At 43.1% G+C, this 21,105-nt stretch overlaps 1 protein-coding gene across 2 annotated transcripts in view; it reads left to right on the top strand.

Annotated features, from left to right (window-relative positions):
• MCPH1 (microcephalin 1) overlaps positions 1-21,105 on the top strand; it is a 279,100-nt gene that overhangs the window by 53,354 nt on the left and 204,641 nt on the right. For both annotated transcript variants that reach the window (XM_066603603.1, XM_066603613.1), the window contains exon 11: positions 20,745-20,907. In XM_066603603.1, the coding sequence (XP_066459700.1) occupies positions 20,745-20,907 (163 nt within the window). The remainder of the gene's footprint in view (positions 1-20,744; positions 20,908-21,105) is intronic.

Here is a 21,105-nt window from a genome sequence, read left to right on the forward strand (position 1 = left end):
GGCGCATCTCCATGTGGCAGGCATAAACATTGTCCCATACCTGGACGATTTGCTGGTAATGGCATCCTCGCCGAAGATCCTCAAAGAGGATACCAGCCGAATCATCTCCCTATTTCAGAGACTGGGGTGGATAGTTAACTTCCCTAAATCTAGTCTTCTCCCCGAGACGCGAAAGACCTCCTGGGGGTACAGATAGACTCAGTGTCTCAGATCTTGTCTTTGCCTCCACCCAGGCAGGAAAACCTTAGGCTGGCAGCGCAGAAATGCGGCCAGAAGAAACAAATAACGATTAGGGACGCAACGAGGCTCCTGGGCCTCATGACCTCCTGTATCGGCATTATTCCTTGGGCCCAGGCTCACTCAAGGACGCTACAGAGAGCCACCCTGGGCAACTGGGACGGGGCAACAACCTCTCTGGACCGCAGAATGCCCGTGTCATCAGCGGTCACAAGGTCCCTCCGCTGGTGGCGGTCAACTGGCAACCTAGAGGCGGAGTCCCCATGGGTGACAGAGCCCTTCATCTCCGTAGTCACCAACGCAAGCCAGCCTGGCTGGGGAGCGCAAGTGGGGCAGCGTTTGCTCCAGGGCAAATGGGGTCCGACATTGCATGCCTAGACCTCAAATTCCAGAGAGCTTAGGGCCATCTGGGAGCATGTTAGGATCTTCTCGGACAACGGGACCGCCGTTTCACTTATTCACCACCAGGGAGGCACCAGAAACTTTCACCTGCTGAAATTAACAGCCCCGATTTTCTGATGGGCCGAGTCCACGGTACAGTCCTGACAGCGGTCCATCTCAAAGGATCCCAGATCCTGACAGCCGACTTTCTAAGTCAAAGAGGCCTAGACCCTGGGAATGGTCTCTGAATCAAGAGGAATTTCGTCTCATTACAGAAACCTGGGGCAGTCCACAGGTGGACCTGTTTGCGAGCAGCAAAAATTCAGAATGTCCCGGCTATTTTTCCCTAGATCCCAGGGACAAGTCCGAGGGGTTAGACGCTTTTTCCCATAGTTGGGATTTCAGTCTGGCGTACGCCTTCCCCCTCCCCCATACACCTGATCCCGAGAGTTCTTCAGAAGGTCCAGCAGAGCAACATCACGCTGATTCTGATCACCCAACACTGGGGAAAAAAGGGCATGGTTTCCGGTGCTCCTAAAGCTCGCCATCTCGGAGCCAATCCGCCTTCCATCCAGGAAGGACCTTCTAGCGCAGTGCCCAGTTCTTTGCCCCAACCTAGAGAGACTGAACCTCGCAGTGTGGATATTGAGGAACAGACGCTAAGACAAGGTCTGTCCTCCAGAGTTATCGCGACTCTACGCCAGTCCCGAAAAACCTGTAACCTCAGCTACTTATAATAAGATCGGGGAAAAAATTCTTCTCCTGGAGGGGGCTGGAGGTCTCCAATCTTGACACTTTGGTGGCGGAGATTTTGGACTTCCTCCAGATAAAAACCTGAGACCACGAACCCTGGAAGTACAGGTAGCAGCGCTCTCAGCCATTCTAGACCAACCTTTGGCGGATCATAGACTGATCCGCAGGTTCATGAAAGCGGCAGAAAGAATGAGGTCAGTTAGCCGTAGTACAGTTCCCCCCATGGGACCTGAACCTAGTTCTCCAAAGCCTCTGCAAAGACCCCCTCAACCTATTGATCAGATTCCGATTAGGTTCCTCACGTTTAAAACTGTGTTCCTGGTAGCTATCACAGCAGCAAGGCACGTAAGCGAGCCCCAGGCCCTATCTTGTAAGACGTCTTACCTATTAAGCCAGGACGATAGGGTCATACAAAAAAACAGACCCCCGTTTTTCTTCCAAAGGTAGCCTCAAAATTCCACAGACAGCAAGAAATTATTCTCCCATCCTTCTGTCAAAATCCCCAAAACGATAGGGAAAGAGACTACCATAGCCTGGATGCAAGGAAGGCCATTCTATGCTACCCAGAGCAGACATTATCCTTTTAGGAAGGCTGACTGTCTTTTGTTCAATTTCAGGGGCCAGGCAGAGGAAGAGCGGCTTCTAGGAGATCCATTAGCCGCCGGATAAAATCCACCATCCAGCAGGCCTACTCCGTCCTACAACAGCGCTATCCCGGAAGGACTCAAGGCCCATTCTACCAGGGCAGTATCCTGCTCCTGGGCAGAGAGGGCTATGGCGACACCGGACCAAATCTGTAAGGCAGCCACATGGTCCAACCTGCACACATTCGCAAAACATTACAGGCCGAATGCGGACCTCTCCTCCGATCTCTCTCTTTCGGGAGAGAGGTCCTGCAAGCAGTGGTCCCTCCCTAAGAGTTAATTTGGTATACTCCATGTCTGCCGTCAGGATGACGCCGGGAAAAGGGAGTGAATTTCTTACCGAAAATTCCTTTTTCCCGAATCATCCTGACGGCACGTATTTCCCTCCCAAAAATTCACACGTTTATATTAACGTTTATGCGGGCACGAATCTGTAGCCCAGACGCTCCTATGTTGGACATTTCCCTTCATGCGGTAAATTTGTGCATATTTCCTGTGTTTAAGTCTGGGTAAGCTACCCTCTTCTTGTTTATGTTCAAATGAAACTAACCATGTTATTTTTTTCGGAGCAAATAAATATCTTCCTTGGTTAACCACGACATGTCCATGTAAGTAATTTAGAAGACACTGGTGAATGGGAGACGGGAGGAGCCTTTTAACCCCTTCCCGCTCCTGGACGTACCTGGTACGTCATGGTAGCGGGATACTTCCCGCAACATGACGTACCTGGTACGTCATGTCATTAAAGTGTCGCCGCGGTGACAATCGCGGCGACACAGCAGTGATGTCTGCTGACATAGTCAGCAGACAAGTGCTGCGTCCGGGCTGGGGACCAATCAGAGCGGTCCCTCCCCCACGATCGCTGTGATTGGTCAGGGAAAAACTCCCTGACCAATCACAGCGCAGCAGCGGACTTCGCGCTGTTTACAGTAGGGGCTCCATGTGCAAGCATCCGGTGCTTGTAGATAGAGCACCTACTGTGATAAAAAAGAGCGATTAGTGTGTAGATTAGGCAGGGAGTGGAGTGGAGTGGAGTGGAGAGGAGTTAGTGATCAGTGTAGTGGAGAGGAGTTAGTGATCAGTGTAGTGGAGAGGAGTTAGTCATCAGTGTGGTGTAGTGGAGTGAGTGTTAGTGATCAGTGTGGTGTAGTGTAGTGAGTGTAGTGAGTGATTGATCAGGCAGTGTAGTGTAGTGAGTGATTGATCAGGCAGTGTAGTGTAGCAGAGTGGAGTGAGTGATCAGAAGTGCAGTGTAGTGTAGTGAGTGAGGGATCTGTAGTGTGTGATCAGAAGTGTAGTGAGTGAGCTGTAGCGTGCGATCAGCAGTGTAGTGTAGCGCAGCGTGTAGTCAGTGTATCCCTTGGTGTAAAAAAAAAAACAAAAAAAAAACACACAAAGTTCCTGTTGTTGCCATTTCGTTACCTGTCCCGTCACCCGTTATTAGTTAGTGTAGCGTTTAGTTAGTCCGTCTAGTGTGTAGCGTGTCGTTAGTCCGTGTACTGTCAGTGTATTCGTCTGTGTAAAAAAAAAAAAGTTCCTGTTGTTCCCATTTCGTTACCTGTCCCGTCACCCGTTATTAGTTAGTGTAGCGTTTAGTTAGTCCGTCTAGTGTATAGCATGTCGTTAGTCCGTGTACTGTCAGTGTATTCGTCTGTGTAAAAAAAAAAAAGTTCCTGTTGTTCCCATTTCGTTACCTGTCCCGTCACCCGTTATTAGTTAGTGTAGCGTTTAGTTAGTCCGTCTAGTGTGTAGCGTGTCGTTAGTCCGTGTATTGTCAGTGTATTCGTCTGTGTAAAAAAAAAAAAAAAAAAAAAAAGTTCCTGTTGTTCCCATTTCGTTACCTGTCCCGTCACCCGTCATTAGTTAGTGTAGCGTGTCGTTAGTCCGTCTAGTGTGTAGTGTGTCGTTAGTCCGTGTTGTGTCAGTGTATTCGTCTGTGTAAAAAAAAAAAAACACTTACGTGAATACACCACATAAGTTTCCGCGTTCTTTCCGACCCCCGTCCCGTGGTCACCCCATCCCACAGTGTCCCATCTAATAAAACTTTTTCCCCGTGTGCCCCATTTTATATAAATATGGCCCGCAGGAGGTACACTTCAGAGGAACTGTATGCAATCATTGCATCAGACTCGGACTCAGGTAGTGGTGATGACGACCCCACTTTTTTGGCATTCTCCGACTCCTCATCCTCATACTCATCCAGCGAGTCTGAGCTCCCTGCACCCCCGAGAAGGCGTCCAAGGACCGCCACTGACCCCAATGCATCAGATGCTCACTGGAGTACCCCGGAAGATTACAGACCCCAGATCCCTGATTTTATTGGGAACCCAGGGATTCAATTTGACACGGAAGGGCTCAGAGGGAAGGACTTCTTCAAGTTTTTTTTTTCTGAAGAGTTCATTGCCCATATTGTTACCCAGACGAATTTGTACGCCCAGAATTTTATAGAAGAAAATCCCACCTCCAGCTATGCCAGACCCGATAAGTGGACCCCTGTGGATGCACCAGAGATAAAAAAATTTGGGGGGCTTATACTAACCATGGGGCTAATAAAGAAGCCAACAATCAGGGCGTACTGGTCTACCGATATTTTGTACCACACCCCAATGTTCCGCATGGCGATGTCTAGGACGCGCTTTGAGTGTATTTTAAAATTTCTGCACTACAATGACAACCAGCTGTGCCCCCCCCCCAGCGATCACCCCAATTACGATCGGTTGTATAAGATCAGGCCTGTAATAGACCATTTTAACGCCAAGTTTGCCCAGGCGTATGCCCCACAGATAAACATTGCAGTAGACGAGTCCCTGGTACACTTCAAGGGGAGGCTAAAATTCCGCCAGTACCTGCCCAGTAAGCGGGCACGGTATGGTGTGAAGTTGTACAAGCTGTGCGAAAGTACATCAGGGTACACCCACAAGTTCCGTATTTACGAGGGGAATGACACTAAAATTGAGCCCCCAGAATGCCCCCCCCCCCCCCCGTGCTGGGAGTAACAGGGAAAATAGTGTGGGAACTGGTGCACCCACTATTAGACCAGGGTTGCCATTTGTACCTGGATAACTTTTATACCAGTGTCCCCCTGTTTCAGTGCCTCGCTTCCAGAGGAACAGTGGCATGTGGCACTGTTCGGAAAAATCAAAAAAGCCTCCCTAAGACGCTGCTTGGGCAACTGCTCAGAAGGGGTGAGAGCCGGGCCCAATGCAGCGACAATGTATTGTGCGTTAAATATAAGGACAAGAGGGATGTCCTTATGTTGACGACAATACACGGCCACAGCAGTACCCCCTGCCCAGTACGAGGTACCAGTGCAGAGACCCCCAAACCAGACTGCGTCCTCGACTATAATAAGTACATAGGAGGGGTCGATCTATCAGACCAGGTACTGGAGCCCTATAGAGCCATGCGGAAAACACGGGTGTGGTACAAAAAACTGGCCGTGCACCTCGTACAGATGGCACTGTATAATGCCTACGTGCTGTTCCGAGGTGCAGGCCACAGGGGGACATTCCTTGAATTTCAAGAGGAAGTTATCAAGGACCTAATATTTGGGGACCAGGAGGTGGGGGAGAGGCCCAGTACTTCTGGAAGCTAGGCCACAAGAATTGTACCAGGGCAGCATTTTCTCAGTGAAATTCCCTCCACTGCGACGAAGGGAAGGACCCAAAAGAGGTGCAGAGTGTGCTACAAACAGGGGATAAGAAAAGACACCAGATACCAGTGTGAAACGTGCCCCACACAACCCGGCCTCTGTATAAATGAGTGTTTTAAGATCTACCACACGTCCCTGAAATTTTAATTTTTTTATTGCCCTGACGTTTTACCCTGATGTACTTCGCACAGCTTGTACATAAAGCCACATGCTAAGTCCTTCCCTTCTGAGCCCTGCGCCCTAAAAACAGTTTAGATTCACATATGGGGCATTTCCCTGTTGGGTAACATCATGGGTTACGTTTTCTCCTTCTGCCCCTGGTAAAAAATAAAAATCTGGGCCTAAACTGAGCATTATTGGAAAAATGTGAATTTTTCGTTCTCAACTCAAATTGTTAAAAAAAATTCCTCAAATACCTGTGGGTTCAAACCGCTCACTACACCCCTTAAAAAATTCCTTGAGGGGTGTAGTTTCCAAAATGGGGTCAGTTGTTGGGGGTTTCAAATGCACTGGTACCTCAGGGGCACTGTAAACACTACATGGGGTCTGAAAATTATTCTAGCAAAACCTGCATTCAAAAAGCCAAGAAGCGCTCCTATCCTTCTGAGTCCTGCCATGTGCCCATACAACAGGCTACGTCCACATATGGGGCATTTCCGTGTTCGAGAGCAACTGGGTAACGCATCATGGGGTACGTTTTTCCTTCTGCCACTGGTGAAAAATGAAAATCTGGGCCTAAATCTAAACATTATGTGAAAAATTGGATTTTTTCGTATTGAACTCAAACTGTTAAAAAAAATTCCTCAAACATCTGTGGGTTCAAACCGCTCACTACACCCCTTAATAAATTCCCTGAGGGGTGTAGTTTCCAAAATGGGGTCAGTTATTGGGGGTTTCAAATGTACTGCTACCTCAGGGGCACTGCAAACACTACATGGGGTCTGAAAATTATTCCTGCCAAATCTGCATTCAAAAAGACAAGAAGCGCTCCTTTCCTTCTGAGACCTACCATGTGCCCATACAACAGGCTACGTCCACATATGGGGCATTTCTAAAAACTGCGGAATCTGGGTAATACATTCCAAGTTTTGTTTCTTTGCTAACTCCTACTGTTTTATATAAAAAAAAAAAGGTTTTATATTGAAAATCAGTAGAAAAAAGGAACTGTTCTAATTTTTGATGCACTTTCCTTTAATTTCTGTAAAACATCTAAAGGGTTAATAAACTTTCTAAATGCCATTTTGAATACTTTGAAGGGTGCTGATTTTAAAATGGGGCAATTCATGGGGGATTCTGATATACAGGCTCGGCAAAACTATGTCTGAACTGCATTGGTCCTTAAAAAATTTAGATTTTGAAATTTGCTAGTAAATGTGAAAAATTACTGCTAAATTTATATACTTTGTGGAGTCTGCAAAAAGTAAAATAACACTTAAAAAATGATTGCTGTGTAAAGTAGGCCTATGGGAAATGTTAATTAATAACTATGTTGTGGTGTTTGACTTTCTATCTTACAAAGAAAACAATTCAAAGTTTGAAAATTGTGAATTTTTCCAAATTTTCAGTAAATTTGGATTTTTTTTCCTAATAAGGACAAAATTTATTGATGAAATTTTTACACTAACATAAAGTACAATATGTCACGAAAAAACAATCTCAGAATCACCTTGATAAGTAAAAGCATTCAAAAGTTATTAGCACAGAAAGTGACAGATGTCAGATTTGAAAAATAAGGCTTGGTCCTTAAGCTCAAAATAGGCCATGTCATTAAGGGGTTAAAGTCTCTTGCTTCCTGTCCCTACGAGGTCAAGGTGCAACCTCCATGTCTGCCGTCAGGATGACTCGGGAAAAAGGAATTTTCGGTAAGAAATTCACTCCCTTTTCCTGCAGCTAGGACTTATTGTAGGGCTTTGAGAGTAGGATTTCCTACTGTCAAAGTTGCATCGCACGAAAACCGCGTTTTCATGCGATGCAACAGAGAGGAAGGGTCCATAGAGAAACATGGACTACAAAACCTCACGAGTTGCGGGCCTATCACCAGACCCGCAAGGTTTTTGTGTCGGGTTGTCGCATGCTGCAAAATATCGCGTGTGTGAAGTAACCCCTAGGAAACCATGGGCTTCACTTACATGCAACTTGTAGCATTGTAGCAACACTACAAAATCGCACAACTCTGTCGCCCGTGTGAACGAGGCCTAATAAAAACCTAAATGTAAGAGCATGGCTGCAGAATATAAATATGAGCCTTTTAAACCCAACAAATATAGGATAGCCTCACATGTTCTCAGGACTACAGTGATTTAGTGATGTATTGAATTACATTTCTTACAATTACATCATTTTCCTTACATTTTAATCTGTTTGATTCAGTGTTGACAAGTCCAAATGGAGGCCTCTTTAGTACCACTGACCCTCAGGGTTATACAGATGGATAAGATATGTTCATCAGAAATTACAGCACTTATGGCTAAGGAATCCAACACAAGATTTCATGAGTTATTAGATTTAGGATTGCCTGTTGGCTGCCTCAAAAATTAATTCATTATGAGTAAAGACCTCACCTTTCTAATAGCATACTAACTTTAAGGAGTTTGTCCAAGACTACAAAAAATGGTCTGTTCTTCCAGAATAGTGCCATGTCTGTCCATGGGCTGTGTCAAGTGATCTGAACTGCAATACCAGACACAGCTCATGGACACAAGTGGCGCTGTTTCTCCAAACACAGCAGACTTTTAAGGCTAGGACTGAATGTTGACTTTGGCCGCTCAACATTCAGATTGCAATGTTGTGCCACTACATCATTACTAATGATAGTAAATGTGATTATTTTGCTAAACGCAGGTTAATGCAACCACGATACGGCAATTAAAAAATCCGAACCTGCTTTATTTCAATTCGACGACTCTCACTCTTAGTAGTTCATATTTAGCAGCGTGACTCTGTGATCTTAATGTCGTCCTCTTAAAAAGGACCTGTCACATTTTCTGATCAGCAGGGTGGACTGTGCGCCTTTACAGCTGTGTGTCCACATACTCCAATGCAGTTTTTTTTTGCTCTACTCTTGCCTTGTTTACCTGCACTTTCTCCCATTTAGATATAGAGCTCAGTATTCTGCCATGTAGGCAGTTTCCACCTCTTGGTGTCAGAATACTAGTGTTGGGCTCCACGAGTAACAGAAGCAGATGCAGGAGAAGGATGGAGTGGGAGAACAAAAAGAAACCCTGTGTTTTTGAGTCTGCATCGATGTGGCCTAAAATGCATTGTAGCAGGTGCCACAGATCAGAGGTCATTACAATCCTTCTTTAAATGTGACACAAAATAAAACAATATCTTAAGGTAAATAGAACCTCAAATGAATTAAAACGCATGAGAAATTACAGTGTGTTCTTATTTAACAAAATAGAGCTCTCCTCCAAACCATAAAAGACCTCAATAAAGTATGTTGCATCGTGGCAGAAAGGTCTGACCTCAAAAAACACAACCATAACTGAACAAAAGAAAGTTCTCCCAATAGGTTATTTGATAGAGTGCAAAACTGTATAGGAAACCCCAAGAAAAGCTGCCGATTGGAAGTACAAAGACCCAAATCATGTAAGTGTGAGGGAAATCTACAACACCATACAGCAGCGGCACAAAACCATCCTTAGAAGGAAAAGGGAAAACTACATTTACACAAAACTCAACTAACTCCAAGTTGCCCTCCAAGACCATTCCTTCTGGCAACTATGGAACAGCATGGACAAAAACCCTTAGAAAAACAACCAACGTGTCCAAAATGGCAACCTCTAGCTCCATTATTTAAAGGACCTCTATAAGGGCATCGTGAAGCAAGAGCAAAGCACAGAGCAAGAAGAAATAAAGGGGAAACTATGGAGAAAGCACTAAAGACTTCCAAAACTATCTGGATGCACCAAAACACTACAGGAAGTAACTGAGAGACTTGCATCCATAAGGTGCAAAAAAACCTGGTGGCCCAGATGGGATCCTACCTGAAATTATTAAATACAGCCCATCAGTAGAGGCTGCAATAACCCAACTGTTCAATACAATGTTAAGTGCTGTCTACTTTTCCAAAACCTGAAACCAAAGACTCATCTCTCCCATACACAAGAGCGGGAGCAGGTAAGAGCCAGTCAACTAATGACGAATGTGTCAATAATAACCTGGAGAAACTGTTCAACAACATCTTGAACAAAGAATCCTCCTCTTCCTCACCTATCACCAATCTCTTCAGCAAAAGCCAAGCAGGGTTCATGCCAATCCACCTCACCACAGGCCCACGTCTATGCCCTTCTGAGCCTCATCAGGAGCCACGTCCACAACACAAAAGCAACAAAAGGTATACAGCTGTTTTGTGGATTTTAAAAGGTATTTTGACTTCATCTGGTACTGTTCCTGAATATGCAGGAGAGCAGGGTTGGAGGGAAAATGTGCAACATCAGAAGTTCCTACACTGAAAACAGATGCAGCATGAAGGTGAATGGGAGCAAAAGGGCTTATTTCCTGCTGAGCCAAGGAGTCAGACAGGGCTGCAGCCTGAGCCCAACACTCTGCAGCATCTACATCAATTAGCTGGCCACAGCCCTGGAGTCCTCCTCTGCACCAGGTCTCAGTCTCCAAGACACCGAGGTGAAATTTTTGCTATATGCTAGATGACCTCCTGCTACTGTCACCAAATTGAAAAAAGAACTCAAGGAAAACCTGCACATTTTGGAAAGATTTAGCACCACAAAGGATGTCCATCAACCCACAGACAACCAGCATCATGGTGTTCCAGAGTAGAAACACAAAATCAGCAATGCAACCTACTTTCTTTCTGAACAACTGCCTGCTTGCAGCAATTGGCAACTATATTTGTCTGGACCTAGAAATCAATCAAGCAGTCAGTCTCAAACCATAGAGACTTCAAAAGACAAGACCTGTTGAACCTGATATGACATCACAAGATGACTCAACCACCTTAAACCTCCAGGGATGGCCTGGCTCATAATCTTTGACAGTAGAATTTCCTCAATCCTTCTGTATGGCAGTGAAGTGTAGGACCCACACACATACCCAGACTGGTCAAAGTGGGATGCCAGCCAAACTGAAGTATTCCTCCTGGAATTCTGCAGACACCTTCTCCAAGTCTGTTGGAGTACTTCAAACGACGCCTGTTGAGTTGACTCTCTCTACAACTTACAATATAGAAGAAGGTGCTATCTTTCAGGGCCCACAAAGTAGCTGTCTAAGCTCCTACCATCACAAAGCCATGCTACACCAAAGGGCCCCCAACAAACCATACACCCTGAACCAATCCAGCAAAATCTAGCCAGACTAAACCACCACCTTGCACTGCTTCACAAAAGCTGAAATGATGAAAGTGAGAATGAAGAGCCAAGAGGAATATATTAGTGACTGGAGGAATGAGATAAGACCATCCCAGAAACAGACAATATACCAGGGGCCACAGAGGGACTACAAACTGGTTCTATTTTTGGAAATCCTACCAGAACTCAGATCACCAGATCCTGAGCTGCTACAGACTGAGCGCCCACAGCATAGCCATCAAAACAGGACCTACAGGCAGAACTACAAGCCCAGGGAGAACCAACTATGCCACCAGGAGACCATGAAGAATGAGGCTCACTTTCTGCTACTATGCCCCAAATACTCAGCTCTGAAAGATAATCACTTCAGCAGGCTCTCTGATCTTTGCCCAGACTTCATCTCCATAGTAGAGCGAAAGAAACTCTACATTCTGCTAGAGAAAGAGGAAGACACAGTGGCTATAGCAGCACAATGTTAGTGTCTGCCACAGACTGAGAGGAGCGTGATATGCTATGGACTGCTAGTGGTGTAAGGTAGTATGTGCACCCAGTTTTTACTGTATAAGCTATTCTGTCTGTTAGCTTTAAGAGAAATTATTACTGTCAGTTAAGATGCATACATCCTGTTCCAAACAATTAATTTGCATGTTAATTCACACCTGGCTGAGGATTTTTTATTTCATTTGTCCATTTGTACTGACCAGGATGCTTATGAAGTTGTCAAGTACAAGGGGATGTTAATTATATTCTCTACATTGTCTCCCATCCTGTCCCCAATATACAGTACAAAACCATACTTCGTGGTATAGAGAAGGGTGTAACTGTACGTCCTGGTAGGGAGGTGCTTAGTGCAACAGGACGTACAGTTACTCCCTGAGGATAGCGTGAGATCAGAAGAGATCTTGCACTATCCGGCAGCGGGAGCCGTCTGTCACCAATAGCCAAGCTGCCCCTGCACAGCAAGAAGTGTTTTAAAAAAACAAACTAAAAACTAAAAACCGAGGCAAAATACTTATTTTTTTTCTATTTTTGCCTCCCAAAAAATGCAATAAAAGTGATCAAAAAAAGCCGTATGTACCCCAAAATGATGCGATACAAACTAAGCTCATTTCGCAAAAAATAAGCCCTCACAGAGAGCTCCATCCATGGTAAAATAAAAAAGTTATAGGACTTTGAATGCAGCGATTTAGAAAAAAAAAATGTCCAAAAAGTTTTTTTATAGTGGAAAAACCTTAAAAAAAATTATATCTGATATTGTTGTAATCATACTGATCTGCAGAAAAATATATTGTGTTATTTATGCTGCATGAGTAGCGCTGTAAAAACAAATTCCTAAAGTCTATGGCAGAATCGATGCGTTTTCTCTCCCTGCTATCATAAAAAAAATTTAAGTTTTACAATATAGTCTATGTACCCAAAAATGACACCAATAAAAACTGCAGTTCGCCACGCAAAAAACAAGCCCTTATACGGCCGCGTTGATGGAAAAATAAAAAGTTATGGCTTTTGAAAAATGGAGATGAAAATCTGCCAAAAATCATTGCGTCCCTAAGCCTAAAATAGGCCATGTCCTTAAGGGGTTAATCAAAGCAGGAATTAATAACTGGGATTATGGGTCATCCAAAGGTCCCAGTTCAACAGTGTTCCTCAGTACTCACAGAGCTGCATACTGGTGAAGCTAATCGGCTGTCACATATGTTTGGAATCCACCTGCAGGTAAATTCATGATATGAATTATGGCGGCTGTAAATTCCTATCTGCCGTGCCTCCTGGGGAAATATGGCTGAAATATTAAATTGGGTTTACATCCAGAAGATCTGCACATATAATTAGCCAGTCCTTCAGGCGATGTCATGGGACATTGGTGGAGGTGTGACCCAAAGAGACCTTAAAACTAAGGGTGAATGCAGACGGCCCCTGCTGTGACCTGCGGCTCACCTCCTCAGGCGTCCACCCTTTTTGCTCTGCGATGTGCCAGCTGATGAGCCGGTGCGTCAGCGGTGACGCTTCTGTGCGGGCCTCTGCGATTTGTTTACCGCACGAGTCAAATTACGGCTGTCTGCATAGAATTGCATAAACCAAAGCAATCCTATGGCAGCGTGCGACGGTGGAAATTCTGCGGGAAATCTCCCTTAAATTGGAGCTCTTCCCCATTGTCAGAACCCAGAGTTGCATCTAATACCGGACTGTCCATCTTCCAGTACACTCCATGCAGCCAGGACTATTTGAAACAACCTCATAAATTAGTATTTTCTATTATTGTATTCCTTTCTATGTTCGATCTGTTTTGTGTGTGTTTGCATGCTCCTTACCTTTCTCTAGATTACTCCTTTTGTATATACTTACCTAAGCACTACTAACCCTTTGTAGAATTAAGCTTTACACTCTATTAGCCCGTTCTTGATGTTTTAAGCAGTCCATAACTCTAAAGTGTGTTGATTGTGTGTCAGCTGGTGAAGACCGAGTTGGCTTGTAACACACAGTGAGCAGAATCGAGGTGGCTGACTACTTGTCAGAAACAGTCGGTGGTGGCAGTGAAGTATGTTGGCACACTCTTGGCCATGTTGGGTGTGATTTGCACTCTTTTTGCATAAGTGCATGATGCCGGGAGCTGGAAATAAGTGAACCCTGCAGTCTGCCCTTGTGTGTTGTACATCACTGGTTGGGGACTGTCAGACCAGTTAACCCCCATCCTGTGACAAGTGGTACTTATCCATCCTCTGCCCTGGTGATTCAGTGCTGCAGTCCTGTAGTTCTTCTGGACTTTGCTGTGACCACTGCGGCCAATCTAAGCAATTTTCCCTAAGGGCTCACTTACTTTTGAGTGTGTAATATGCAGTACTGAAAGCCTATTGATTTTCATTGGGCCATTCAAACCTGCGGTTTTAATGAGCGCATATTACATGTGTGGAGAAAAAAAACGCAACAGGTCCTATTTTGGAGTGTATTATGTACTATTTTGGAGTGTATTATGTACCTTTACCATAGTCTGATGCATATTACATGCATATTTGCTGCGTGCTATATACTACGAGTATAACAAAAATTATGCGTGTAATACGCAGGCTAAATACGCTTGTCTGACTGAGCCTTCAATTTTTGCTGTTTTCCTTTTTTTTCTGATGCATTGATTTAGGGTGACACTGTACAGCTAGAGATGGCAAGGCCTGGAAAAAAACAGGAAAATATGGGAAAAACAAAGTTATTTTTCTCGTTTTTTTCCAAATACTTTTTTTTTGTTATATAGTTTGAATACCATGTCATAGATATATTTGTCATTGGAAAAGAGCATACTCTACACGCATTTTTTTTTCAAAGTTTCTGGAAACAAATGGCTTTGGGAAAAAGTTTTTTCCTTAGTTTTTCCGTCTTGTTTTTAGCTTTTCCCATCTCTACTTAGGGTACTGTGGTTTATTAATATACCTAACTTTTTTACTTTTTATATTTTTTTTTTTCTTCCCCCTAAAACCTGAGCATTTGAGACATGATCTAGTGCAGCATTTAATTTATTGTGGTAGAAATCCCTAGTGTAATGAGACTGATATTGTTATCGATGGTCTATAAGATTGGTTGGTTGTACAGAGTTCAGCTGTGTCCTACACTTAATTTATCGTCCTAGCGTCTGCTCAGTGTGTGTGTGGCATAGGGGACAGTTTCACCCAGTTGGAGTCATGAGTAAATATTAAACATTCTTCATGATTCAGAATTCTCAAATCTTGACCTCCGGAGCACTCAAGAAAGCATGGTGTTGAAGGCTGAAGAAATGAGGCATAACTCAAAGGAAATGCTTTCACTAGAGAATAAAACACACCCCTACCTTTAGCCGCTTTATCTCCTGGATCTGTTAAGACTCCTGCTTTGCTGAAACCCTTGTGGCTCTGTTTTGGCATGTCTCTGTATGAGTACTCTGCCAAGCATTATGTAGATGATGGGAAAAACAGAACGCGTTGTTCAGACTGAACAGAGATAACATCCAACTTGCAGTCATACAATTAACATATCATAGATGTCTATGTGGACATTACACATTGCAGACAGGCCCACCCTGTAGGGGCCTTCCTGTCATAGTGCCTGGTAGGACATACTTAAAGGGAGTTTGTCTGCAGTTTTACTGATGCGTGGCTGCTAATGACACTAGGTAACAGCAGAGAAGAGGTTTGTAAATGTACCTCTATTGATGCTTTTAGGGTATCCAGCAGCCAGAAAAAGAACTTTAAGGTCTCTGCCACTAGTAGAACTTTTCTCTTATGTGCTCTCCTCTCTGTCTACTAAGCTGCTCAACAGTTCTGATTTGACAGCTGTAGTGTCCAGAGCTGTGGAGCACCCCAATGCATACATGATGACTGTGGTTTAACTGATACATGTAAAGTTATGTATGTGGTAAGGTAGATACATGACAGGTTTGGATACTAAATGGGAAATCACTGGGAAAAATGGACATGGAAAAGGGCTTAGGGATTTTAGTAAGTGAACTCCACTGGAACAACCAGTGTCAGGCAGCTGATGTCAAGGCAAAGAGAATCATAGGGTGCATTAAAAGAGGCATAGGGTTACACAACTAGAACCTTGTTCTTCCTCTTTACAAATCACTGGTCAGACCGCATATGGAATATGTATATGGTTTTGGGCACAAGAAAGACCCAGTAGTACTTGAGCTGATTCGAAGTCGGGCAACAAATGTAATAAAAAAAGAATGGGTGGACTACAATATCCAGAGAAGTTATCAAAATTGGAGAGAAAAAAAAGACTGAGGGGCGACCTAATAACTATGTATAAATATATGAGAAGGCACTACAGAGCTCTCTCCCATCATCTATTTATACCCAGGACTGTCACTGTAACAAAGGGGCATCCCCTACATCTAGAGGAAAGAAGGTTTCTACACCAACATTGAAGGGGGTTCTTTACTGTAAGAGCAGGGAGACTGTGGAACTCTCTGCCTGAGAATCTGAGGATGATGAATTCACTAAAAACTTCAAGAGGGGCCTGGGCACCTTACTTCAGTGGTTGTTGATCCAGGGATTATTCTAATTGCCAGATTTGAAGTCAGGGAGGTAGTTTTTTCCCCCTTAAATGAGGAAAATTGGCATCTACCTCATCAAGGTTTATTTTGCCTACTTTTGGATCAACATTGCAGGATAATAGGCTGAACTGTATGCATACATATCTATGTTGTCTTTTTTTTCTACCTTACAGACTATGTTACTATGACAGCAAGCAGAGATATTGAAAACTATGAGGAGCTGATACAGGAAGTATATTGGAAAAAGTGTGTAACTTTTCATTGATAATCCAGGCTCACACGAGGTTTTATCTCACTACTGTTATCATTGGCTTCCCCATACACATGAACTTTTGGCTTGGCCAAACATTTGTTTAGGGAGTGAAGCAGTAACCTGACAACTCTAGCAACGGCTTATCTCTCGGAGAGCAAATGGATCTGGAACTGAAATTCAACGCAGATCTGTGACGTCACATTCATTAGTCGCATGGCCTAAGAACTGCTCAATCTCATTCAGGCGAATGGGATTGAGCTGCTCTAACAGACACAGCCTCTTTGAAATGCATGACGCTGTGATTTAGTGAAGTGACTGCCATGCTCACGCAAGACCCCGGCTGATCTGATATTGATTACCTATCTTAGTGCCGGAAAACCCCTTTAAGTGAATGGGCTTGGACTGCAGTACCAAGCAAAGACCGTGTAAAAGAGTGGTGCTATTGGGGAACCTTTTTTCCTAATCCTAGAAAATACTTTTAAGTGAATGGATGACAAGTTTAAAATTTATAGTTGTCCAAACCCTGGTCCATTTGCCTTCTAAAGGTAATATTTCTGCTACGCAAAATAGGCCAAATGTTTTGTGTTCAGTTAAGAAAAGTAGTGAAATAATCCCAAAATAGATGTGAACTGGTGGCATTCAGCTAATATGCACATTTTGACAATTCAATTACATGGCATAAACCGTGAAAACATTAGTGTGCGCTGTAGCTCTTCACTTTAATCCTACTTTCTCCCAGGAGTGACGTCCAGGTGCCTCATGACATATGAACAATGTGTCAGGTTCGCAGCATTGCATTGAGAACACATGTCTCAAAAAAACGTAACCATTGACACCTTAACATCGAATATGTCAGATTGATATCCCACCTAGGTTCCAGTAATTGTTAAGGTCAAGAAATACAAATCCTCTTGATTGCAGAGTGAAGCCGTCATCTGTAGGGTTGTTGAACTTGTGATCTATTGGCTTCATGCAGGCTCCTTATGATTCCTCCACTCATTGCGGACAACTCCATAAGACCTGGGCTTTCCGTTAACAAGTACATATGCCTTATACAGAATCTTACAGTAATTACTATTGTGCTCTGGCCCGTGTTGGCAATCAGCAAGAAGGATGGGGGTTGAATCAACTTGACTTTGTTTCATTTTAATATACCAGCCTTGGCCTATTGCAGTCTACAACACAAAGATAAAACTTTCACTGAACTTTGCACAAGTAAGGTCTAGATTAATTATATTAAAATTAACCAGATGGATGAGTAGGTTGCAGAGTATTTATTTGTCAAATTAATAATTGGGTAAGGGCAATGTTTTTGAATAAGCTAATAGCCCTTAAGCTGTGCTATTGTTAATGAGCAATTTATGACCCTTTTCGAGGTCATTTCTTACATAATAAATCATAATAGAGGCAAATGAAAGTGTTTATGTTAGAGTTGATGTTTTGGTATACAATGTCTGAAATGGCTTGCTGTCTATGCACAGAATGTACCCTTAGAAGTATTCACATCCTTATATAGTGATTTAGGCAGAATGGGGATTTTTCAAACGATGGGAACTCATTCTTTACAACAGCAATTTCTATAGTATAGTGTTCTATACAGTCAGTTATCTACAGTTTATACAGAGTGCAAATGTTGCAGTGTTAGGAGTTCTATAATTTGTTTTACCCACTTAGCCTTTCCCCTTTTTTTCTGAGTTTTTTTTAATAATGTTCCCTAGAAAAAGGGTACTGAACTTTTTTGAAAAAACAGCAGCTATAGATTTTTCTTGACACCTGAGTGAGTGAAACGGTAGCTTTATATTAAAAGCATTGAAAGGTCAATACTCTACGCTGAGCTCTTAAAACATACATATATTCATTTAATACTTGTAAAGTCAGACTTACACATTTCAAGATTTTAACCTTATCTGACAATCTTGCTAAAATTCGTAAAAAGTTTGTTTATGGTGGTCTGTGTTTGCTTCATAGACAGAATGCAGGATACACAGCCCACTTGATTGTTAGAGTTGTCAGACATTACAGTAAATTACTTTTGCTGTTGGAGTGGGAATGATTGTTAAAGTGGAAGTTGTTTGTCACACAGAGCAGTCTTATAAACCGTTAGTAATTACTACAACAGATTCTGGCTTTTTTCTTTTGTATTACACCCTTATGTGTCCTGCCTTTTTTAATGAAAAAAAAAGCTGTGCACTAACTCTTCGAAACTTTTGTCTATATATTTCCCTTGCAGTGGGTGTCGCAGGGGAAATGTAGTATCACAAATATTACACTACTCTCTAAATAGGGCTATAAGATAGCCCATTTAAGCTTACCAGAGATGTGAGTATGCAAATTAGAGATGGTCAATGCCTTTAGGATGCCACCTATTAGTAGGTAGCAATTTTGCAAGTCAATGTCTGACTTTTACGCAGGCCTTGTAACATAACAAGCCAAGGCCAGAGTTTTATCCAGAAGGTAAAGATGGCCATGTTCAGACAGCTGTGTTAGGGTTTTACCCCTCATCAGTATACAGTAGATTGCTGGCTGGCTGTGTGAGAGGCTTATGATGTGGGTCAGGTGGGGTATAGTTTTTTATGTAGACAGCACCTAGTAGATACAATGAGACGTACAACACCATGCATGCATCTCTGGGAAATGTAGTATGCACATGGGAGATGGTACAATGCATCTAGGGTGCCATTCCTGGAAATCAGTGTCTGACCTTTTAGCAGACTCTAGCTTTGTTTTATATTCCCAGCTATGTTACAAGGCCTGTTAAAATGACAGTACTAGACTTGCAGGAATGCTACCTTCTAATAGGCGGTGCACTGGAGGCATTGTACATCTCATTTGCATACTAAATTTCCCATATACCCCTCCTGACCAGAGATGTGACAAAATGGTTCATAGCTTTCTCCCCTGATTCCACTATAAAAATTCCCATTTTTAAGTCTGACAATATGGCTTTGTATTTGTACAGGGGAATAAGCTTTCCCTCCAGACAACTTGGACAGAACTTGGCTCTGCAAAAATAATAACATTGAACATGTTGACATCCTACCAATATCAAGGAGCACAATTGCATAGAAATTGATCTTAGAAAAAGGACATAATTCCAAAAATCACAACAGATGGCCATACTTACTGATTATACTGATACAAAGTAGGAGGGGTAGGTACTCGTATAAACACCACATCTCTTAGCATGCAGATGGGCAGATATAGAGGAGCATTACACAGCTGCAGTATACTGGACAACAACTACTCACATTACTATCACTTAATGGGGGGAGTAGCTGCTTGTATTATAATTGCATATAGATAAGGCATACAAAGCGTGCCAGTCCACTGATATGTGTAGTGCACCATGCAGCATTACAAGCATAGAATCCTAGAATTGGAGGGGACCTCCAGGGTCATGTAGTCCAACCCCCTGCTCAATACATGATTAACAAAATCATCCCAGACAGATATTTGTCCAGCCTCTGAAGACTTTCATCAAAGGATAATTCTCCACCTCCAGTGGTAACCTGTTCCACTCATTGATCACCCTCACTGTCAGAAAGTATTTTTCTAATATCTAATTTGTGTCTCCTCCTTTTCAGTCTCATCCCATTACCTCTAGTCTTTCCTTGTGTAAATAAGAATAGAGATGATCCCTCTGCACTGTGACAGCCCTTCAGATATTTGTAGACAGCTATTAAGTCTCCTCCCAGCCTTCTTTTTTGCAAGCTAAACTTTCCCAGATCCTTTAACCGTTCCTCATAGGACAAGATTTGCAGAGCACTCACACTCTTGGTAACTCTTCTCTGAACTTGCTCCAGTTTGTCTCTTTTTTAAATCGGGGTGCCCAGAACTGGACACAGTATTCCAGATGAGGTCTGACTAAGGAAGCGTAGAGGGGGATAATTACCTCACATAATCTAGACACTACGCTTCTCTTAATACGGGTTTGCCTTTTTTTGCTCCTGCATCACACTTTTGAATCATGTTCAGTCTGTGATCTATTAGTATACCCAATTTTTTTTTTACATCAATCTAATAATGAATGACAAGTTTTCAGATGAAACATTTTGGAAAATCATAACTAGAGATGAGCGAGCGTACTCGGAAAAGCACTACTCGCTCGAGTAATTTGCTTTATCCGAGTATCGCTGTGCTCGTCCCTGAAGATTCGGGTGCCGGCACGGAGCGGGGAGCTGCAGGGGAGAGCGGGGAGGAACGGAGGGGAGATCTTTCTCTCCCTCTCTCCCGCCCGCTCTCCCCTGCTCCCCGCTGCGACTCACCTGTCAGCCGCAGCGGCACCCGAATCTTCAGGGACGAGCACAGCGATACTCGGATAAAGCAAATTACTCGAGCAAGTAGTGCTTTTCCGAGTACGCTCGCTCATCTCTAATCATAACACATGACAATAATTAGACATTCACATTAACATAGAATAATGAAATAAATGCCACTTATGCAAGCAAATTATTCATTGCAGATCATATTCCTGCATTTTTGTATTTTTTAGGAAACAGAGCACTATAATCCAAGTTGTGAAAAAGTTTGGAAACTTTGTGTTTTCAAATGAAGTTTGTGAAACTACCACTCATGTGATTACTGGAAGTCCTCGACGTACTTTAAATATTATCCTAGGAATTGCTAGAGGATGTTGGATTTTATCCTATGACTGGGTGAGTAACTTATTATACGTCTATGGAATATATACATTGATATTTTTCAATCATTTTGGAAACCTCCACACCACATCTTTTGGGTATTGAATATAGATAACAAACAGTTTTTATATGATGATCATAGTGCTAGACCAACGTGGTGTGAATAGCAAGTTGAAATAATGTAATAATCAACAACATGCAAAATCAGGAGGG

Source organism: Eleutherodactylus coqui, chromosome 1, assembly GCF_035609145.1.
Source record: "Eleutherodactylus coqui strain aEleCoq1 chromosome 1, aEleCoq1.hap1, whole genome shotgun sequence".
NCBI lineage: Eukaryota > Metazoa > Chordata > Amphibia > Anura > Eleutherodactylidae > Eleutherodactylus > Eleutherodactylus coqui.